General features: G+C 45.9%; 2 protein-coding genes across 3 annotated transcripts in view; one reads left to right on the forward strand and one right to left on the reverse strand.

The window, feature by feature from the left end:
* LOC146797345 (secreted frizzled-related protein 5-like) overlaps positions 1-9,190 on the forward strand; it is a 30,400-nt gene extending 21,210 nt beyond the window's left edge. Inside the window, exons 3-4 of one of the 2 annotated variants that reach the window (XM_085627542.1) lie at positions 2,316-2,405; positions 7,083-9,190. In XM_085627542.1, coding sequence (XP_085483668.1) covers positions 2,316-2,405; positions 7,083-7,399 — 407 coding nt within the window. In that variant the 3' untranslated portion in view covers positions 7,400-9,190. The remainder of the gene's footprint in view (positions 1-2,315; positions 2,406-7,082) is intronic. The other variant, XM_085627543.1, reaches the window with a different exon arrangement.
* P4HTM (prolyl 4-hydroxylase, transmembrane) overlaps positions 1-24,224 on the reverse strand; it is a 212,253-nt gene that overhangs the window by 150,438 nt on the left and 37,591 nt on the right. The gene's annotated exons all lie outside the window — the stretch shown is intronic.

A 24,224-nucleotide genomic window follows, 5' to 3' on the forward strand; every position in this document is an offset into this window, starting at 1 on the left:
CCCCCCTTCAAACGCTCTGTTGGGCTTCCTCCACAGGGTTACGGATTCCGGGGAGTTTCACCCCCAGATGTTATGTGCAGTTCCAAAGTGACCAGGGTCCCGGCCCGAGTCTAACTGAGGGCACCCTCTCTACCATGTCTACAATCTTTGGGAAAGATCACTTCCACCACAACTGTTTCACATGAGACGCTTGTGAGTAGTTCTTACGCCACTTTTTTAGGTTCTGGCCAAAGGTAACAATGCTGCATACGACGGCTGCAGGGGCCGCATCTCACGAGGATGCTCATGTCTAGTCCTTGGCTTTCATTTAAAGGAAGCATTGCTTTCTGGAGGTCTGTTTCTCTGGGTCATCTCCCTTGAACCAACTGGACCAATGAGTCGGATAATGATTGCTAAGAGGAAAGTCCAGAAGCATAAAAGAGGAGTCCTCTCATCATGGTGCATCCGACCCCCTTCCATCAGACCATCTTTGCCCCTCTTTTCTTACATCCCCAGACTCCGCTTCCAGGCCAGCGTTCACCGGGCAGTGAGGGCCGCGCCTCAGTAATCAGGAGTTACTTGCAGGGAGTAGAAGCACTAATCCTAAAAGTAGAGTGGCCTACGTCTTCTTCCAGAGCAAGCAGCTCTCTATTGTCTGATGGTGAAAGAAGATGTATACAATACACTCGCCGGAGCACCCAGAAAATGTCAATGTCCGCAGACATGAACCAACCCCTCAAAAATAGCAGATCACCCCAAACACCACAGTCAGACTAATGGTGAGAGCTAGGCTTTTGTTTGTTTCAATTAAAATGTAAATGGACAGAAATACCACATAAAACCACAAAAATATCACTCACTACTTGGATCATATATAGTTTAAATGTATCCCGTCCCTGTCACGGCCGGTGGACAGCGGTTGAAGAATGGTGACTAAAGGTGATCTTTGGTGGTACAGGGTGTTTTTTTAAACTTGTTTTTATTATGATTTTCCATAGACATACCCACAAACGCCAGTACAAATAAACATAGCAGCAGAAATGGAAACAAAAACAGACCGCCAAAATATGGTGCTGGTGAGACGCCTCAGGTAGCCCCCACCCGATGGAGGCCCGTCCCCCCAAAAGACAATAGTAGAGGGTGTTTTTAACTCCCACCAGGCATTACCACTGACCAGTATAAAGGTATAGAACTTTTTATTCTCAAAGCAGGACAACAAGTCTGCAGCTGTGAAAAGGAAGCCTGGACATTCTTTGCTGATCATCAGCTCATGGAATTTCTTGCTCACCAATGAGTGGTGTTTGTGGGTGATGAGTCGCAGCTGCCAGTGCTCTCTCTCAAAATTTTAGCCAGGTACATAAACTACCTTAAGTAAAATACCCTTCTGCATTTGAAGTCACAAATCTGCCTTTAATCTGAGCTTTACTAGCCGCTTCCAAACAACTTCTCAGTACATCACATTATAGCAGAGATACCGGCGGTGGTCGCTGCGTGTCTGTCCTGGGAGCCTGGGATAGCTTCTCCCTGGGCTTAAGAGGACCCTGACCTCCTATGCTCCTGTTCATGCCTCAAGAGAGCCCCAGTTTATACCCACAGCTCACTCGGACAAGAGCTTGAGCCTGCTGCTGCCAGAATCTGGCTTCTTGTATGTAAAAGGGGGCTTCAGGCAACGCATTATTTGATCCAGTGATTGCAGGTGGGGCCCACCGGGACCCAATTTTGGGGACCAGCACTTATTTATCCTCAAGAAACTCTGATCCAGTGCAAGACAGAGAAAACACACAAGGGGAGGAATGAGGAAAAACAGTGACAAGCAAGGAGCCTACAAGAGTAGATAAAGCAGTAAGTGTTGGATAGTGGATACAAGATGCATCAGGTTGAATCAAGACTGCGCAGCCTTGTTATTCGTGACTCTGACCTTCGATAGCGCTGGCCGCAGGCTTCTGAATGAAACTTTAAGCCAAGTACTTATTCTTTTACAAATGAGGCACTGACTTCAGCCACAAACTTACAATAAATACAATCTTCACCTTCCCGCGTCCCTCACCACCCCCTTGGGGTACACCCTCTCCGGGTTCTTCATTCAACGTTTTGAGGTACTAGGTAAGATCTACGTTCCTTAGACTTTGACAACTAACAGAGGCTGTGAGTACCAATGTTGAGCTGCTCTTTCCTCCGACTGACTAATGATCTGGAAGTCATGAAACCGGCTCTCTGGTGCAAGATGGATGAATCATGAATGGAGGGCTCTCTCTTAAGCAGCTATACATGAAAATTAAATTGTGCTTCCGCAGTTGCATATTTGTGGTCTACTTTAACGTTGTCCTTTGTTATAGCAGTGCCGCGAGCGAGCTGCAGGGACTGTGAGCTTGAAGAATCGAGTTCTACCAAAGAGATCCTGGACACCTTCTGTGCCAATGACTTCTGTAAGTATTTCTTTTATGGCTATCACAACTAGTTCCAGAAAGAACAGTGTTCTGTGTATGTTCCGAGGAGGAGTACACGTGGTGAGCGTGTCCCGTAGGCTTGTGTCCCTCCAATTGGAATATGTCGTACCTTTCCAACAGTATTAGAAGCTGTGACATGTATCGAAGGGTCCTGCCGTGAGTCAGACTGCAAGATTTTTTTTTAATGTTCCTTCAGAAAAAAGTGCACAAAAGAAAAGCTTGTGCTTGAGCAGAAACTTATGGCAGCCATGAGGGCAGGTAGGGGCAGTGGGGAGATCGAGGGCATCTGGGCTGGCATTACCTGCTGATCGAAGGGTGCTGAAGGGTATAGGCAAGTGCAGGTCTGGCTGAGCCTGCTCCTACGAGCCATTTGTGAGGGAGTGCATCAGAACTCACTGGGAAGAAGCCTCCCAGCTGTACTTGAGTTTTCTGGTACCCTGTCCTGCAATTCCAGAACATCATTTTGGAGGGTGGGGGGTGGGGGGAGGGAGTTTAGGAACACTAGATCAGCACGAATTTGCTTCTGTCGATTGAATTTGGTGGAAACTTGAATTTTCGGTTTCGTATTTGATGTACAAGTATTTTAGAAATGTTCTTCTGTATGCCTCTCTTATATGTTTACATTTACGCAGCAGTATTGCCAATGATCCTGTAGTTGTGTCAAATGAAATGATGTAAACATTTACTTTTTTTCTGCGATCAAAGAGGGTGTAGTTTCAGCTTCCTAGGCCTCGGGGTCTCTTCCTATGTTGACCACATGGCACAAGGATGTGCCTTTTTGGTCGCAGGCGATGGCATGCGAATATGATAAACAGCTCCAGGAGTGAGGCCACCAGGGCCCGTCCCTCAGATTTCTACTTGCTCTAGGACCGGTCTAGTTCTTCCATTGTGTTTTTCTCTTTCCATCCCGATACCTCTAGGTGAGTTATTCTTAATGTAGATAATGGACTCCCTGCAGCCAAACACAAAGGGAGCACAGGACCTGGCGAGCTGCCCACACGAAACACTGAACATCAAATGATTGTTATGTCCTGGAGGTGGCACCCATCTTGGCTATTGGGTGAGGACTCCTCTCCTGATGTGCTTGTTGCCAGCTGAGAGGAAAAAATCAACCACTGCATCAGTGTAGCAGCCGTGAGCCGGGCCGCAAGCCAGGTCCAGGTCTGGTGGCTTAGTGGACTAATGCATCCACTGTAAGGGCCTGTGCTTGACCTCATGGTCACAGGTTCACTCAGCCATTCACCCTTTTGGGGTTGATACAATGAGTGCCATTGAGTTAGGTAACAACAAACATCTATTATTCAGATACCCTTATGGGTGAACGTGCGCTTTTCAAATACACATGATATGTGCAGTACACCATAGACCACCCTCGCTTTAATCAAGGTGACCACCGACACCCAGAAGAGCATGGTTTTGGACAACGGTGTAAGTTTGGCCACTTTTCAACAGAGGCACAGAAATGTCCTATCCACTTGTCATTTGTGGTCTTCGCAGATGTGTTCAAGCCAAAGCTCCCTCTTCAACAGCGCTCGTGAAGCATCACCTTTTTTCACTCGTTCTAGTCATACATCCTTGTAGGGATAATGCTACTGCAAATAGAGTGGAAAAAAGCAGGGAAGCAGAGTCGAATTAATAATAAATGAATACCACATTCCCTCATTTTACTCCAGCCCGGAGAACAATAGGGGACCATGTGGTGCCCTAAATTCCTCCCCAAAAGATGATAAATCATGTGTTGGGCACCACCGGCCCCAGAGACACAATTAGGTGCGTAATACTAGATTTGTGGGTCAGTGAGAAGACGCATTAAGAAGAGTTTTGGTACAAGCTAGCTGTCTATGCACGGTTTGCTGGATCTAACTGGGTTTGTGGGTCAGAGAGAAGGAAAATTAAGTAGGGTCTTGGTACAAGCTAGGATCAGAGAAGGCGCATTAAGCAGGGTCTTGGTACAAGCTAGGATCAGAGAAGGCGTATAAAGCAGGGTCTTGGTACAAGCTAGGATCAGAGAAGGCGCATTAAGTAGGGTCTGGGTACAGACTAGCTGTCCATGCATGGTTTGCTGGATCTAACTGGGTTTGTGGGTCAGAGAGCAGGGCTATTAAGGAGGGTCTTGGTACAAGCTAGGATCAGAGAAGGCGTATCAAGCAGGGTCTTGGTACCAGCTAGCTGTCCATGCATGGTTTGCTGTTTAAAAACCGGGTTTGTGGATCAGAGAGAAGGTGCATTAAGTAGGGTCTCGGTACAAGCTAGCTGTCCATGCACGGTTTGCTGTTTAACCGGGTTTGTGGGTCAGAGAGGAGGCACATTAAGTAGGGTCTTGGTACAAGCTAGCTGCCCATGCATGGTTTGCTGGATCTAATTGGGTTTGTGGGTGGAGAGAAGGGCCATTAAGGAGGGTCTTGGTACAAGCTAGCTGTCCATGCATGGTTTGCTGGATCTAACTGGGTTTGTGGAACAGAGAGAAGGCGCTTTAAGTAGGGTCTTGGTACAAGCTAGCTGTCCATGCATGGTTTGCTGGATCTAATTGGGTTTGTGGGTGGAGAGAAGGGCCATTAAGGAGGGTCTTGGAACAAGCTAGCTGTCCATGCGTGGTTTGCTGGATCTAACTGGGTTTGTGGGTGGAGAGAAGGGCCATTAAGTAGGGTCTTGGTACAAGCTAGCTGTCCATGCACGGTTTGCTGGATCTAACTGGGATTGTGGGTCAGAGAGAAGGCGCTTCAAGTAGGGTCTTGGTACAAGCTAGCTGTCCATGCATGGTTTGCTGTTTAACCGGGTTTGTGGATCAGAGAGAAGGGGCATCAAGCAGGGTCTTGGTACAAGCTATCTGCCCATGCCAGGCTTGCATTCCTTATAGCTCCAGGTCGGTTGTGCTTTGAAAGTTGGGATCTTGTGTACAGTTTGAGGGCAAGGGTGATGTTGGTGGGTGGGCTGGTGCCTCTTGCTCCCTAGGAGAACGACAGCTCTGGTATGATTGCACCCACTAGCAGCGCAGACAGTGCTGTGACAAGGGCAGTCTATGCTCTAAGCTGTACAAACCTTACCCTTCACCATGAAGCACACATAGGTCAACACATAAAAATGAATAAGGCATTTTTCACTTTATGACTCTCGTTACACACAGCAGGGCGTGCAAGTGACACCATATGCTTTTAAAAATACCTGCACTGCAACCCTTGTCCCAAAAAAGGAGCAGGGGCACAAAGTCAACAAGCAGGTGTGGAGTTGGTTGCCAGCCTCTTGGTTTTGTAAAAGCCCATTTTGTTTTGTCAAAGCTTTTGTATAACTTTATTCTTCGAAGGGGGGTTGGCGGGGGGAGGTGTTCCCAGACTCTCCCCGATATAAAAATAAAATTGGCAATTTCTTTTTTTAATCTGATAAAACACCTTGCCAGTAGTTACCCATGGCATTTAACTGAACTAGGTGGTGGTGGTGGTGGTCGTGGTGGTGGTGGTGGTGGCGGTGGCGGCGGTGGCTAATGCCAGACTCAATAAAAACTGTGGAATAGTTCTCAGTGCCTGCTTCTCCAATGTATGCAGCTGTAGCACTTACCACCCCAATGTGGGGTGCTAAGCACTTGCCTACATGGGTAGCAGGTAGTCAGTAGAGTGAAACAAGCTGAGGTAGTCTGTTTTCAACTCACAAAAGGGTCCTGCCTGCTTCGGGAATGTCTGAACCAATGTTTCACTGCCAGGTATGGGGTCACAGAATATTGATAAATATTCTTACAAGGACAAGCCTGCGGGGATGTCATATGTTATGCTTTGTGATGGGCTGCAGTGTCTCAAGTGGTTCCCTGGCTCTATGACTCAGAATGGTTAAACACATCAGCCTAAGCAAGTGAAGCTGATTGGAAAAAGCCACAAGGGGACAGTGGACCTGAGGTACCGCTGTTGAGGAGCTTACCTAGAGCAAAGGACTAGAAGATTTTTGAGGAGCACCTGAGCACGTGTCTCAGAAGGGATATTCAGAGGGACCTTTTGCACAACTCACTTGGAGGTCTGGAAGTAGAGGTGAACATTAGGAGGAGCATAGATTATCTTCTAATGACCCCAAGGTGTGCACAGTGAGCAGATAGACCTTGTGTGCTGGAAGGATTTCACCAGGTGAACAGGGTCGTGATTTTTCCAAATCTGTTAGCCGAGTTACAGCAAAAGTGTCAAGAAGACGAGGCATCACAAGCAAGTTAACTCTGGAATGTTCAAACCTATGTGATGACTCAGCATACTAACAAGTCTTTTTTTACACACAGCTGGGGACCACCAAGTAGTTCTTACCAAGTAGTTCTAGTAAAGTTGCATTAGGGAGGCTGGGTCTAAAATCACTTGGTTTGAAGAAAAGGTATCCTATAGATATGTTTGTGACTTGTGTTAGATCCATTCCCCGTCACTTATTCTGAATTAAGACTTGGGTAATCCTGGTCTTCTGATTGGTTAGCCAAATGTTCTAAAGAGATGTATTCCATGCATCATTTTACTGAGTGAAGATTTATATGACCTCAACTGCAACTGAAGCATTTAAACTCCAAAACTCTTGACTATGCACATATAGTGAATGCAAATGCTGGAAATGAAGTTTAAATATTGGCAGCTGTTTCTAAAACCAGATTCTTTGACCTTCTGCTCTGCATTTTGCTGAATGTGCTTTATTTTCCAGCAATAAAGATCAAGATCTCGAAGAAGAATATGACATCGCCCACGCTGTTTGACTTCGACATGGACTCCAGGGTCGAGGTTCTGAAGCACGGACCTCTGATCAAGACTGAGATCCTACCCAGGCTCCAGCAGTGGCTTGACCTGGATGCAACCTGTGTCCAAAACATCATGCGGGGCACACGTTCAGGAGTTTACATGATCAGCGGGGAGGTGCAAGGCAACAGGATCATCGTCAACAAGGCCTTCTCGTGGCAGAAGAAGAACAAACATCTGCAGTCAGCGGTGAGAAAGTGGAAGACGCACAGATGCCGATCTTAGCGTTCTACAGTCGAGGCATGTGCAACAGGACACGCAGCGGCATGGAGGACAGCAAGACTTACACAGCTGCCGTCCTGTTGGAGACTTCCTGGCTCGCCCAACACAAGACTGAGCCTATTGTTGGCAGCACAGGATCCATACCGTGCACCTTTACAACTTGTCGATTTCATATTCTAGAATCAGAGGCGAAATATTCAGATAGAAACTGATTTATAATGCACTTAAGAAAATGAGGACCTTTTATGGTATATTTTTCTCAACTAAGTACCCACCAGCCCAAAAAAAAAAATGGCACCGGTCTGCTGCGCCACGAACACGGTTACTTTACCTGTGCATTTACACAGCTCACAATATTTGGGAAATGACGTGCATTCAATTATTGGGAAGGATTATGGTAAAGCTTTATCACAAAAAAGGAATGTTTCTAAGGACTCCAAAGAATTTCTTCTTTAAAAGAAAATATGGCTTTTCTGCCATCAAATAATGCCTACATGCATAGTAATTGAAGAGCATGTTAATGGGCATTTATCTGACATAAGCATTCTGCGTCAGAATGCTGCTTAGCGTAGGAGCCAGTAAATAAAGGGTTAAGCCAAAAGGAGGTTATTGTTAATAAACAGGAACAGTTTAAGAGTATGCATTAAACAACTTCAACAACTGTGCCTGTGAAAGTTGGAGCAGTGTGGCTATCTCAGGCAATGTGCTCGGTGTCACTGTCAGCCGCGCACACCGAGGCAGCCACAAAGCCCTTTTAAGGCTTTGAAACCTAGAAACGTTTTGGCCATTAAGTACTTCTGAGTCTAACAGGCACCTGGTGCCAGGGCTGCTGTCAGGGTTAGCCAATGTCTCGTTTACACAAAGAGGGTTTGCGCTGCAGCCCATTAAACACTTACAATCTGATGATATAAAACACTGGGCAGCAGACAAAATGGAGTCGCATCCACGGGCTCTGGTAAACCAGAACTCAGCACCCCATCCTTCGTTCATGTCCAGTCGAGGCATGCTGCCCGCTAGTCTAATGCCCTAATCCCCACTATCTGCACTGACACGAAGCTTCGTGATAAAAAAAAAAATGAAAATTCCAAAGCCGATTAGAAGTATATTATCCTGAGCCAAGTGTTCGTGTGAAAGCGGGAGACCTTCGGAGCTACTATCAGTGATCCTATGTATTAAACACCAACTTACAGAAGAACAGTGAGACTCTGGGGTGGGATCACCCCTTGTGCGCTACCTCTTCATGATTTTTAAATCTGACTATATCTTCGGAGCTGTTACATTTTCTAATTACTGTTTTATGGTCATTCTTTGCCCCTGTGGAGAAGCCCTCCTTTCCATCGGTGTCTCTTTGGTATTAGCACCACGTTCTGTTTATTATGGCCATACGAGCACCACCAGCACAGCAGAAGTCGGCCCTACTAATTTGTAATGTTGTGAGGGGCTCACTCATGGAGGAATTTCCAAAAAGCAATGTTTTCTGTTCAAGGATAGGAATCTAAGGTTCTGGCTGGTCATTGACTTAAGTGACTAAGGAGTGAATTTGCTGACTTTATTCTGTGATATAACAGAATTGAAAAAGTGGGTGAACACAAATGTTTTTTTTTCATTCAAAAATGCCCAATCAGAGGAAGAGCCCGAGCTCCAGGAGGGAGACCATGGGCCACCATCCTAGGACAAGGATCCCCAAACTGTTGTTTGCCTTGTACTATATTTCATAAATGAAAACACAATCCTTATAGAACAAACCTGGTTGCAGCCTACCCTGTATAGGAATGAACTGTTGTCTTTGATCATGTAGCATGTTTTTACCTTTTTCATGACATGAAAAAAATATATAATTTTTAATCTTTTTAAGAAGTTTGATGTTTCTTTGGGAAAAAAACTGCATTTATTGTCCAGAGCGAAGAGAAGTAGATATACATAGGAGACGTATATAGACAGACAGACAGATAGATAGATAAACTGGCATCTTCTTTAGAATGAGTTCAGCGCCTTTTTATAAAGCAGCTCTAGACGCACTCTGTTTTTTGTGACATAAGCCAAGGCGAGTGCTCCGCAGTGGGTAAGGAGGTGCCAGGTCATGGTGCTTAATAAGCTGAAGAGGTGGTCACACTCTGTCTCAATCATGGTTCATTCTATCACAATCAGGATGATCCAAAACACTGAAACTTGGGGACATCAAGTATATATTTCAGGAAACAAAGGTTTCACTTGTACATAGGCTATGTGAGAATAATAAGGGCAAGCAGACATGGTCCTTCGAAGATATAAAAAAAAAAGCATTGGCAAAGCCAATAGGTTTTGCCAATGCATAAGCGATCGGCTTTGCCAATATGTTTTTGCCATTTTGTGCAACAGCATGGCTGCTGTTCAGCATGGCTAAATGTTAGCAGGGTGGAGGAGAGTGGAGTGTCATAAAGTGGAGTAGAGTGGAGTGTTGTGGAGTGGTGTAAATTAGAGTGGTGGGGAGTGGAGTGTCATTGTGGCGTGGAGTGGGTTAGAGTGTTTTAGAGCGTTGTGGAGAAGTAGAGTGTCGTAGAGTGAAGTACAGTTGAGTAGAATGTCAGAGTGGAATAGAGTGTCATAGAGTGGAGAGTCATAAAGTGTCGTGGAGTGGTGCAGAGAAGAGGGTGTTGCATAGGGTGGTGTAGAGTAAAGTGGAGCAGAGCGGAGTAGATTGTTGTAGAGTGACGTAGGTAAGTGGAACGCAGTGTGGGCAATTTGAGTGGCGTAGAGTAGAGTGGAGTGTCACGGAGTGGAGTGGCGTAGAATGGTATGGAGTGGGGTAGTGGAATAGAGTGGAGTAAAGTGGCCATGAGTGGCATATAGGGAGTTGCGTAGAGTGGAGTACTGTTATAGAGTGGCATAGAGTGGAGAAGAGTGTTATAGAGTGGAGTGGCATAGAATGAAGCAGAGTGCCATAGTGTGGAGTAAAGTTTAAAGGAGTAGAGTGTCAGAGTAGAGTGGAGGGTCGTGGAGTGGAGTAGAGTGGCCTAGAATGAAGTGGAGTAAAGTACAGTGGTGCAGAGTAGATTGGTGTAGAATGCATTGTTTTTTCAATACAGTGAGTGCTTTGGCATAGTGTGCAGTGTATTAGAGAAGAGAGGTGCAGAGTAAACAGTGGCGTAGAGCAGATTGTTTCAGATTTTAGTGAAATGGCATAGAGTGGAGTGGTGCAGGGTAGAGTGCAGAGGTGTAGAGTTCAGTGGTATAGAGTGCAGAGGCATGGAGTGCAGTGGTGCATAATAGATTAGAGTGACGTGATGCAGAGTGTAGTGGCGTAGAGTGCATTGGCATAGAGTCCAGTAGAGTGGCATAGAGTTTAGTGTTGCAGCGAAGAGTGGTGTGAAGTTGAGTGGCGTGGAGTGGCCTAGATTGGAGTGGTGTCGAGTGTGGTGGGTAAGAGTGCTGTGGTGCATAGTAGATGGGGTAGAGTGCACTGGCATAGAGTAGACTGGTGCAGAGTAGAGTACAGAGGCATAGAGTGAAGTGGCGCAGAGTGCAGTGTCACAGAGTGCAGCGGTGCACAGTAGATTACACTGGCATAGAGTGTAGTGGCATAGAGAGCATTTATGTAGACTGTAGTGGAGTGGCATATAGTGGTGCAAAGTAGAGTTCAATTACATTGAGTGCAGTGGCTCAGAGTAGAGTGGTTCAGAGTTGAATGGCGTAGAGTTCAATGGGGAAGAGTGCAGTGTTGAGTGCAGTGGTGTAGAGTGGTGTAGAGTGGACTGGTTTAAAGTACAGTTGCATAGAGAGTTGGAGAGAGAAGTGACGTAGAGTGCAATGGTGTAGAGTGGCACAGAGTGCATTGGTGCAGAGTAGATTGGGGCAGAGTGCAGTGGTGTAGAGTATATTGGTTTTGATAGTGATATAGAGTGCATTGACATTGAGTGCAGTGGCCGAGAGAGCAGTGAGGTAGAAAAGAGTGGCATTTAGTGGCACCGGGGGATTGCAGTGGCAGAGAGTGGAGTATCATATAGTGGAATGGCGCAGAATAGAAATGAGTGGCGTAGAGTACAGCGGTGTAGAGTACATTATTTCAGAGTAGATTACATTATTTCACAGTAGAGTGCAGTGCCGTGAAGTGCAGTGGTGTAGAGCAGATCAGAGAGACAAAGTGCATTGGCGTAGAGTGCAGTGGCATAGAGTGAAGCGATGCAGAGTATAGTGGTGTAGAGTGTAGTGGTGTACAGTGCATTGGCGTACAATGCAGTTGAGTAGCGTAGAGTGCAGTGGCAGAGTGCAGTGGTGCAGAAAAGATAGGCGGAGAGTTCAGAGGTGGAGAGTGTAGTGTTGCACAGTCGAGTTGTGTAGAGTGAAGTGGCATAGAGCAGAGTGGAGTGATTCAGGGTAGAGTGCAGTGGCGCAGGGTGGAGAGATGCAGAGGGTAGTGGCATAGAGTGCAGTGGCATGGAGTGCAGTAGGTTAGAGGTCAGGGGCAGAGAGTGCAGTGTTGCAAAGTAGTCTGTTGTAGAGTGCAGTGGTGAATAGAGTGGTGCAGAGTACAGTGGCATAGGGAGCAGTGGCATACAGTACAGTGATGCAGAGTGGCATAGAGTGCAATACATTACACTGGCGTAGACTGCAGTGGCATAAAGTGTGGCAGAGTAGAGTACAGTGGCATAGAGTGCAGGAATGCAGAGTAGACTGGCATAGAGTGGAGTGTCGTAGAGTGCACTACTTTTGAGTAAAGTGGTGTAGAGTGCATTGGCGTAAAGTGCAGAAGACTAGAATGCAGTGGCACAGAACTGAGTGCAGTGCCACAGTGGAGTGGCACAAAATTGAGTGCAATGGTGTTGAGTGCAGTGGCGCAGAGTGCAGTGGCTTAGAGTAGATTGTTTCAGAGTGGAGTGCAATGATGCACAGTAGAGTACAGTGGCGTAGAGTAAAGTGGCGTAGATTGCAGAGTAGATTAGAGTGGTGCTAGAGTGGCTTGGCACAGAGTGCACTGGCGTAGAGTGGACTGGTACAAAGTGGAGAACATTGGCATAGAGTGAAGAGTTGCAGAGTAGGGTAGAGCAGTGCAGAGGTGCGCGGCGAAGAGTGCATTGGTCCATAGTAAGGTAATGTGGGGTAGAGTGCATTTGGCAAGGGGTAGAGTGGTGTATAGTTGAGAGGCACAGAGTGAAGTGGCCTAGAGTGGAGTGGTGCAGAGCAGAGAACAGTGGCACAGTGTGGAGTGGTGCAGAGTAGACTGCAGTAGTGTAGAGTGGTGCAGAGTGGAGTGGGAGTATGCATGGTGTGGTAGCATACTGCCATTGCAAACAACACATCTTCAATTGAAATGACCATTACATTTGCACAGACATACAGTTTTTCTGCTACAAGTATACAGTGCACAAAGGATAATGTGTGGAAATGTCATCATCTAGTTTATTGATTTGTTTTGTAATTGTATTTATATAGCGACTACTACCCCCGACGAGGCGTTGAAGCGATTTTCGGCGAGTAGCACGCTGCTCCGGAATCCAAAGGATTAGTGGTGGTTTAGGAAAATATAAGTTGTTAATATGAGCGGTGTACATGTGAGCCTGTTGGCTTTACTCGATAGGATAAAGGAGGGATAGAGGAGGAAGGAGCCTAGATAGTGGTATCTGGGAGATCATATTTGTTAAAAAGTTCAGTTTTTTGCCACAGGACATGTAACTAGCGCCACGACACCTTCGGGTAACTGCTGCGCTGTATAAATATCATTAACATTAACATAACATTAACAGTTAGATGAGGTTTGGGATGAGTCAAGGAGGCTAGAAGAGGGGAGAGTCTAGAAAGGGTTATTGGGGAGATCATTGTAGTAGAATGAGGTTTGAGAGGAGTCAAAGGAGAGATACAGGAGGAAAGAGTCCATGATGTGTTATTTTGAAGATCATAGTAGTAAAATGAGGCTGGGTCAAGAACGGATAGAGGAGGGAAGAGTCTAGAAAGGGTTATAAAGGAGATCATAGTAATAGAGCTAGGTTTGGTGTGAGTCAGGGAGGGATAGAGGAGGTAAGAGTCAAGAATAAAAAGGCAGTTTTAACAGGGATGTTGAATTCTGCTCAACTCTTTCCCTGTCCCTTCTGGGACGCTCTGTCAACTTCAAAATGGTCTCCTTACTGTGCCTCCTTTACCAGGTACAGAATCACCTCTACCCAGTGGAGGGGGCCTTTTTCACCAAATTGAATACTCCCATCAGAACGCTGTTATAGGGCGGGGGTCCCCATTGCGCGTAGCTCTAGGGAAATGCTGTTGCCCGGTGTACGAGGGAGGTATAGCTACTCCAGACATGTTTACGTATTACTGGGCGACACACCTCCTAGTGGTGAATTGCTGGTGGTTCAGGGGACATGACGAGCCGGTGTATGCAGTGGAAGGGTTGGAAAAGAGTCGTCAGAAACTTCCACACCTTCTGTATGTCATCGTGCCACAGACTCCTTCATCTGCCACAAGAATGGTGTTTATGGTTTGGACAGTTGCAATGAAGGCTACAGGCTGGGCTGGTAGGTTAATGCTGGAGACTCCACTGTGGCAGGGTGCTAGGCTCCTCAAGGTCATGGCCTTACAGGGTTTTTCTACCTGGGACACCACAGGCATTTCCACACTGGGGTATATTATCCACAAAGGGACACTGAAGTCCTTTCAGGATTTACAGCAAGAATAAGAGCTCAACCTAACACAGTTTTTCTGCTACCTGCAACTTCAGCATGCACTCTTGTCACACGTACCGTCAGAGGATCCTAGCCCCGAATGTTTAGAGGCGAAAATCTTGCTCACAGACATAAAAGATTACAAATGTTCTGATATTTATAAAATGCTATTATGCTATCTGCCCAACCCAATGCTGGCAGTACAGATGGACTGGGCGGGAGACCTCGGTCAGTTGGATGATCATGACTGAAGGGAAGCGGTGGATGCCCCCTAGGGAAGCGGTAATGCCATCCCAATTTAGACTGATACAGCTGAAGGTGCTCCATCGGGTCTATCTCACTAGGGTGCATCTACATCGCAGGGGCATGATAGCTGCAGTCAACTGCTTGAGATGCGATGACCCGCAGGGGGATCTACCTCATACATTCTGGCACTGCCCCACACTCATTTCTGGAATTGGGCACTGGGACGGGTGGAGGGGGTACTGGGCTAGCCTATTACCAGGGACCCTAAACTCATCCTCCTACATATCACCGATGACTTGGGGGGCAATCGGTATCAGAGAGTCTTGCTTTGGCTCTGTCTCGTTGCTAAACAAGATACTGCGAGGGAGTGCAAGGACACATCGGCCCCCCTAGTAGAAGCATGAGCTAAGGGCATGGACCATTGCATGTGGCTCGAGCGGCCGATATACTTGAAAAGAGGGTGCCCTGAAAAATACTATTAAATCTTGAAGGAGTGGGCGGGTCTCTGGGGCATAGTGCTCGAACAGTGCCCAGACAGGCCTTGGTCCACTTTCGGAGGCACACGTCAACGCAGATTGAACACAATTGAGTCATGGGATGAGTTGAACAGGTCTTGCTGCGTAGCCCCATCGAATTATGTCATATTCTCTCTGCACTGTTGCTATGCTGCTCTGTTGTTCCACTACATATTGTATTGTATTCTGTGCCGAGGATGCAATGCAGCCGCTCACTTTGTATGTAAAAAAAAGAATAAAAATGCTTACAGAATAAAAAGAGTTTTAGGCCTGGCAAGGGTTCATTTTGCCAGGTTGAATTGTCAATTTAAGGATGCACACACAGGCTGCAATGGCAGGTCCGAGACATGTTTTAATGGGCAACTTACGTGTGTTGCACAATAAGTGCTCCACACCCACTAGTAGCATTTAATTTACAGGCCCTGGGAACAGGTTGTACCACTTTAATAGGGACTTATAAATAAATGCAATATGGCAATTGGGTAGAAGCCAATTCTACCATAAGGAGACAGCACGTTAGCACTGGCTAGCAGTGGTCAAGTTCACAGAGTCTTACAGCCAACAAAAACAAATTTCAGAAGACCACTCTAAGGACTGCCAGGCATAACTACCCTTATGTGTGAAGGCTAGTGTTTCAAATTCTAGAGCTTTATATCTATGATGGGCGCAATGTGGACCCGTGCAGGTTACAATTTTAGTATGATCGTAAGTTTAGGAATCAAGACGTACTGCAGTACCAAAAGACTACACCTTCTACTTAACACATGTTACCAGTACATGAATGCCATACCTTCTTCTATGTCCAAGCTTCATTATAGCCCCTCACAAGGAAGAAGCAGAGGTATTTAACTGCTTGTGCAGTCATGCAAAGAATGTTTAAAGCGTCAAGAATGTAAATCGATGCAGACCTACACTAAAACTTTAGGAGACTACCACTCTGGTAATGGATTGCTGTTTCACTGGTTTTCATTCTGAAAGTTTCAAACTCACTTTTCTTTGCACAGGGTTACAATGTAGACAGGGTTACCGAAGGAAAGTCAATAGAAGCTAAGCCTCTTCTGGTGAAGACTGCAGCTTTACAAGACATGCTACATGGCATGGATGGACGACACATGAAACTGAATGGACTGCTGTGTACACCTGCAGGTCCAGCTGTCACAAGGCCAAAAATTAAAATCAATACATATATATATATATATATATATCACTGGCTATATTGGCAACTTTGACAGCACAAGAACAGCAGAAACATTCCATGCAAAGTCTAAATATTCATGGGGCTTAAGGAACATGCCAATGATGTCCAGCCACAGGGTGGAACACTGACCCGTGCTTAAAGATACAGTAAGGGAGGCCCTTTTTGAAGCTGCAAAGGACTAGCTTCTGCCTGTGCGGAAGCCACCGTAACCAGTTTACAACAGAAGTTCAGGTGACCTTTTATGCCTAAGTAAATAAAAACTAGGCCCTAAAATGCCCGTTCATTCAGCCCAATGATCAAGCTGCCTTTGGTCCAGAGGCTGCCACCAATTCTATTCACATAAGCTTTTCAGCCATTTGGAGTGGTTTACCTATACTGTAAATGTCTACTTCCACCAGCCAACCAGTACAAATATAACCTGGTGGCTGCTGATTAGTGCTCTAGATTTCTCTAGATATTGCCACAAAATCATGGTAATGCCCCAGGAGTGCTACAATGAGTGCAGTGCCTATTACTGATGGGAGCAATTTACATTCTCCATTCAGATAATGGGCAAAACATACACCAGGGTGCTTTTCTCTTGCCCTCTTTGACTCCAGTCATCGGGTCGCTCTGGAGGAGGAATCTATGTTGGAGGGAATTGGAAGAGTGTTTCCTCAACACAGAAGATTGTGTGGCTGTGATCAGTACATTTAAGCCCACAATGACACAAGAAATTACCAGTAGTGATTGCGTCCCTGTGCTAGTTGGAAAGGCTATCCCCCATCATACAACTGCCCCATTACTCCTTCCTCCTGACTCGTGAGCCAGCCATCTGACCTTGGTAAACTACTATACAGCTACTGGGTTCTTGTGAGGGTGTTTAAATATCACCCCCAAGATTAGTGTGGTATTACCTTGTGTCCGTACTGCAACAGCAAGAGCTTCTGAGTTACAACAAACTGTACCTTCTTGTTCTTCACAATCAGGTTCCCAAGCAGCTAGAATAGGACTCTGGTCCCAGGTGTTGTCTTTGATCAAATTAAAATATTTGTTTCCACCATATTTCAGAATTTAAAACAAATTATCTTCATCTGTGCTTTTCTAAATCTGATATATTCTGAATTATCTGCACAGTTCATTAACAGACATTTACATTTTTTGTTGGGAAGGAAATAAATACCATCCTACAGCATTCCTCAAGCACACCGCCAGTAGCTAGCATGATTGCACATAAATCCTCTCACTTTGAAGTCAAAGAAAGAAACGTAAACACCAAGCTCCCTAGAAGACACAGTCTGACATTTGACCGCTCTCTTTGAATGCACAGCAGATGTTACAAGATAAGAACAAGATGTAAAGGCCTGTTTACAGAAATCGAGCACTGATGTAAGAATACAGTAAACAGGAGTTGGGCAACGGAAGGGACAAACTCAAGCTAGACAGCCTAAAACAAATGAAGCCAGCAAATAGCAAGCAAGCAAATGTGAGTAACAAACCACAAAGACAATGGTAAGCAATGGGCGGAATGCATTCCCAGGAAAGTTTCTGAATGTCACCAAAATGTCATTAGCAAACCACACATCTGCGCTGTCTGGTAGGCTTTGACCTAAAAAGTCCAAAACAAAATGTTGCTCTTCCCTGAGTGATTGGTGTAGAGGCCTAGAGTGTTCTGAACAGTGGTATATGTAAACACTGTATGACATCTGAGCGCAAAGAGCAGCACTTCCATTGTCCTGGAGACACTCAATCATGGTTTAAACACAGAATGTGGCATAGCTGTGAAAAGGTCAATGCTGTGTGCGACTCCTTCAGACAGTTTGATCCATCGGAATCGGTAAGAAATTTGGGAATAAAGATCCATAGAGACAAAGAAACTGTGATCGTAGGAACTTATGGACCAGAATGGTAAAGCTAAAGGCACAAATTTCGAGATGGTCTTTGATTGATTCAAGCATTCCATCCATCAGTTTGTATATACTCCAGTGTGCCATCCTAAATGGGACGGGTATGTCCAGACGTGGGTCCTGTGCACACTGTGTCACTGGAACCAAGCTATAATACCTGGCTGATAAGCCCTTATCAAGGCGATACCGGTCCTAGGTCGCTAGTGTTCTGGTTCTAGGAGGACCTGGCCTGGTAGTTCGGCTGGTCTGTTACGAATGGAGCGTGGTCAAGTCTGATTTGCATACAGCTGGGTCCAATCTGAAGTGGCATGGTGTGCAAAATAACGATGGACTGGGATGTGGCCCAGAGTAATTACCAGTGACTTAGATTAATTCAAGCAATCCATCCATCACTTTTTGTGTGTTTAATATGTCTCACAAGTGGCACAGGAGTCTCCTCATCACCACCCCGTTCATAGCAACACTTTGGCGTGTTATATCCAGACACATGGGGTCATCATCCCCCAGAGTGAGTCGTGTATCTCCCTTGGGATCTTTTCACCTCATCACAACCGTCCTCCTTGAGGGCACTGACCCCATTTCCAAGGCAGTCTTCACCAGCAGAGCAAAACTTTAAGTGAGGCAGTCTCCACCAGCAGGGCCACTACTCGTTCCAAGGCCACCTGCCCTCCAACAGTTCCCATTAAGCAATCTGCAAGGCAGTCTCCACTGGGCCGGCCTCGGTCCTCGTGGAAGCATCCCAAATCTGAGTCCGCAGCAGGCGCCACTCGATTTTCAGGCAATGTTGTATACCCTGACTTTAGGTTGCTTTATTTTACATGAAAAGCCCCATGGCTCCATGGCGATTTTGTTAAATATTGGTGCATGCCGCCAGACCTCCTTCAAGGTGTGGCCATCTTCTTGTGTGGTTGGATCCACCCACATTCCTTTGAAACTTAAGGATGGTGATACACAATCACATATACTTCTGCCTGTTTAACAACTAATGTCCCTACATCCCTCCACAGTTGATCTACCAATTGGTGCCCTATACTTTACAGCATGTCATTTTTCACAGCCCTGAGGCCACAATGAGTAGCTGCAATTTCCCCAAGAAATAAGCGAAGGGCTCACACAAACCTCAAGCACTAAACTGTCCGCTATATTGCAAGAACTCATTACTCAAGTTGAAAAAGGAACTCCTTCAACAGCCTAATGGCAGTGATTAATGCAGAAAAGGATGATTTTGTTTCCCTCTCAAAAAATGATGCTAGGATCAATAGTTGCCCTGTAAAACAGTGGCAGAGAGTCCAGTGGAGGCTGCTGGCAACTAATGTCTCCAGGCCTGAATCACAGAATATTTTTCTGAAGATTCCAAAATTCCCTACAGAAGGCTAACACAGCCAACACAGCTGCAGTCATTCTTGCAGACGATGCACTGGAAGAGGTTGAGGCCTTCCCCTATCTGGGCAGTGTCACAGACAAGCAGTGCAGCACAGACGACAACATCAAGGCAAGAATCGGCAAAGCAATGGCTGCCTTCATTCAGCTAAAGAAGATCTAGAGCTCAAAAGGACCTAATATGACAAACCAAGATCCGGCTTTTTAACACCAACGTAAAATTGGTCTTTCTGTATGGAGCAGAAACTTGTAGGAAAACAGTGACCACCACCAACCAAGTCCAAACCTTCATCAACACCAAACTAAGGAAAATCCTCCAAATCCACTGGCCAAACACCATCAGCAACAATGACCTCTGGCATCAGACTTTCCAACTCCCTGCTCATTAAGAAATCATGAAAAGAATCTGGCGGTGGATTGGTCATACTCTCTGCAAGCCGTTTCAAACACCATCAGGCAAGTGCTCTCCTGGAACCCTCAAGGGAAAAGGAAAAGAGGAAGGCCAAGAAATATCTGGCACCGACCCACAAGGCCGACTGCAACAAGATGGGTTACACCTGGAATCAGATTGAAAGAAAAGCTCAGGCTAGAGATGGCTGGAGAATCCTGGCTGATGGCCTATACCCCAGGAGGGGTAATAGGCATAAGTAAGTAAAACTCTTGAAGCACACACAGCTAAGTGAATGACGTGACAGCTTTAAGTCAGTGCTCCACTGGTTAAACATACACCTTCTTGGGGTTAAGTATGAGGTCTTCACCTTAATTTCTTTTTCCCTCCGCAGAAGCCATTTGCTCTTCACACACTGCAAACATGAGGTATTTGGTATTTTTCATGTCTGGACACACTTACTTCATCTTTTATAGGTAGAGGTTTAGAAGGAGATAACAAGGTGCAAGAATCCACTGGAAGTATTTGGGAATTTCACAAAGTTTTCATTTTGTGGATGGTTACCACATTACAAAAGGTCAGACCCCGCCTCACACCTCTCTCCCCTAACTTACAAAGGTGAAAAAAATCCACTATGCTGGAGGTTCTTTTCTGTGCTATATGGGCAATTTCCATTAGTAATCCTCCGTGGTCCTGACTCTATGCATCAGAATGTAAGATTACAACCACATTTCTTGCACTTTTTGAACGCCTAAGCTGGACCAAAGGTCTTTTGTCTCGCTGGCATTAATTGCCTGACTATTAAGCTAAATTAACTTTTTTATTTTTTATTTTAAGAGTCTTATATAGCGCTTGTCAGTCCCGACGTTATCAGAGCACTTTACAACTTTTATCATGATGCAGTCGGACACATCAGACTCAGTCAAGATGGAGGCTGGCGCAATCAATGAGAGTTAAAATGAGGATTCTATAGTTTGTCTGAGGGGAGCCAGCTAGGTACAAGCTTGACAACGTGCTCATATGTACTGCTATAGCTAATATGTGCTGCTAGTGATAGTAAGTACCTCTAGTTCTAATATGAACCGCTAGTGATAGTAAGTACCTCTAGTTCTAATATGAACCGCTAGTGCTAATATGTAACGGAGTCTCTTCAAAGGGAAGGAACGATCCAGAAGGAGGTGAGCCATATACCTTTGCTTTCCCTTCCTTGATTTAAAAAACATTGAGGTTTGCACTTTTCACTTTCTTATTTTGATTCATAACTGCCATTTTATCTTCATGCACAATACATTCTTTAGAAATTCATCTCACTTTGTCCAGTTTCTGCTCCCTGTGCTCCTACAAACAACGTCCCTGTGCTTTCTTTACTCAAGGATCCCTTACAGTGCTAAGTTTATCCTTCAGGTGATGTGCTCCTTTCCAGTCAGTCAAGTTATCTTGTCCATAAAGCGTTTGTGTCTGCATGCCCTACTGTTTGGTAATGGGTAATTCTCTCTTTCTATTACTGCAAACCTGTGGGATGTCTATCTTCTTCATCAGCACATCAGATCATCACAGCATTAGGTCTCAGCTCACCATGCTGTCCTGACTACCTGCCTTACACCTATCCTATTATTTCACCATGTTGTCCTCATCCCCACCATGATGTCAGTCTTCACCTGCTAAACTGAGGGAGCCCTGCTCCGGTAGTAATTCCCAGTCCTTCTTCATCAACGAGGTTTAACCAACATTCACAGAGTTTATACAGCGCTCTGATTGGACGGGGAGCTTTCCAGGTTCCTACGATACAAACCAGGAGTGGTTCACCCCACTGTTCTGAAACCAATACCTGATCTTACCGATAGCAAAAACAATCACTGCAAATATCCCACTGCTGTTGAAACCCTTGTAAAGGACAGACTCTCTCCAGGTACACGCTGTTCTGGAGATTCTTCTTATCCTCGGTACTGGCAATCTGGCTTTCAACATATTCGCGGCAGAGAACCCGAGATGATGGACATTTAGCACTGAGTCGGTCCTGGTTGAAGTATCGGAAGCTATCGGAGGCTGTCTGGATGCCGGTGGAAGTGCTGCCTTGATATTGTTGGATCTATCGGCAGCATTCGATACTGTCCCCCACTCGCTGCTTCTGTCTCGTTTGATGGAGATAGGCGTCACAGAATTGGCCTGGAGGTGGCTAAAATCCTTTCTGGAGGGGCGTACGCAACAGATCTGAATCCCGCCATTCTCTTCCCCGCCTCAAGGTGTTACCACAGGAGTGCCACAAGGGTCCTCCTTGAGCCCCTTTCTTTTCAACATCTACGTCACTCCTCTGGTCCAGCTAGCGGAGGAGCTAGGAGCCAAGATCGTGGCATACGCCGATGATACCCAGCTACTGTTTACCTGGGATAAATCGGAGTTGGACACTCCGAGAGTTAAGAACTGTCTGACAGCTGTCTTTCAGTGGCTCTCAGCGGCACAGCTCAAATGTAATGAAGAAAAGTCGGAGAGGCTTCTTTACTGCAACTTTCCCACATGGTTCAGAGATATTCTCTGGCCGGCCGGCTTTCTGCTACCTCCTTCTTCTGGTCAACCCGTGAAGAACCTGGGTGTTTGGTTTGACGAGAATTTGTCTTTCTCATATCATATTAAAAAATTGGCCAAGAGCTGCTTTGGAAGTCCCTCCGGAAATTTCTCCCCCTGCTTCCTAGGGCTGCGAGGAAAACAGTGACCAGGGCGTTGACTCTGTCCCGCCCTGATTACGCCAATGCTTTGTACATTGGACTACCGGGCTATTCCCTCAACAAGTTGCAGGTCGTCCAGAATGCAGCAGCCAGGCTTTTGTTTAACATCCCCATCAGAAGTAGCGTTAGACAACACCTGCGCATTCTGCACTGGCTGCCGGTCACTAAGCGCGTTAAGTTCAAGGCCCTTGTGGTTGCCCATCGTGCTCTGCACGGATCAGGGCCAGTTTACTTAAGGAAGCGCTTTGGGTTCTATACCCCTACCAGAGATTTGAGGTCAGCATCTCAGCTCCTTTTCCGGATACCTCGAGTCCGTCGTCAAAGAGTGGGGGGCAGATCTCTTGCATTTCGGGCGGCCACAGCCTGGAATTTGCTACCCTACTCGCTGCGTAACACTTATGATCTTAGTCTTTTTAAAAAACAGCTCAAAACACTTCTGTTTTAATTTGCAATTTTTTTAGCTGCACCTCAAGGTTCGCGCCAGGACACTCCCAGGAGTATATGTGCGTGTTATAAACTTAAGTAACATAACATTAGGGCCGGATTTAGATCCATCACAACAGTGACAGATATCCTGTCCGCAGAAATATATGTCAGCGGACGGAATATCCATCGACGTTGTGACGGAGTAACCCATCCACCAAGATCTAGATCAGGCCCTGAATCCTCCACTCCGGATACACTGGCATAAGCAGATGTGGTGTTACTCATGGCAGTATTCCACACCCTGGAACCCCATTCGATCATGGACAATTAGGGAGGCGTTGATCTGGATGCTGAATGGTATGTTCATTCCCGGAAAGCAAACACCGAAGGGTGACACTAAGGGAAACATCAAATTCCCAGCATGGTTTCTTATGTAATCCCCTGCGGTCCCATTTATCCCCTGTTAATCAATGTCCATGCAGAACCTCTGCATTACCTCTTACCTTCGGGGGAGGGGAGTTCAAAGCCATAACCAGGAACACCACACCCTGGTGATCTTTGTGCTGTCAGGAGCATAACAATTCATTTTCCAGGAAATACAACCATGGATGAATGGCAGCGGAGGCCAAAACAAGCTTGCTAAGCAAGCTATAAAGAAGGAAGGGTCTTTACTGATAGGCTATGATGGGTGATTCGGGTATCTTGTCCATAAGCAGAACTGTGAGTCCTTTCAACTCTGGCATGCACATGGTAAAACAAGTGAAAGCCATGGACGCTAACTCAAACTAGTACATAACGTTTCTAAGGAGGACTAGCCCACTTAGGCTTTGTCTGATAAAGCCACTATTAACAGAGCTCAAACGTAGACTACTGCAACAGAAAGAATCTCCTAAAATGACATGCATTGCACAATATGACAGTACTGGCCCTATAACTGCACCAGTACCTTCAAGAAAGGCGCAAATAGTAGAATTAAACACGCCACAAATGTCATGTGGACATTCCTACTTGAACTGCTCAGAGTGAAGAAGGACCTCGCTCGGCAGGACCATCATTTACTCCCCAAGCGATTGCATTGAGGCAAGCCTCTCCAGAAGGCCGGACTGGGATCTGCTCCCTTTAGTTGCAGTGAAGGGTTCAAAACCTTCCTGTTTTTGCATCTTCTTCGTATCTGGCTTCATCTTAGACCTTGATTAACCTGTCCTGGGTTTATATAGCGCTTTACTCTTATGATGTGAGGAGGAGCAGAGAAATCCAACATTTCCAAGACTGTCAGGCCTCACACTCCTCCAATGCTTGTTTTTTAACTTGTCTCCTTGGTGTGCTGCTCTGCTACATGTGATAGGAGGTCCATGCTCTACAAAAACTGTTAACTGAAACAATTTCCTCAGTGGAAAGCTCGGTTCCTTGATTACCCATATTTCACCCACCACGATG

Source organism: Triturus cristatus, chromosome 9, assembly GCF_964204655.1.
Source record: "Triturus cristatus chromosome 9, aTriCri1.1, whole genome shotgun sequence".
In the NCBI taxonomy this organism is placed as follows: domain Eukaryota; kingdom Metazoa; phylum Chordata; class Amphibia; order Caudata; family Salamandridae; genus Triturus; species Triturus cristatus.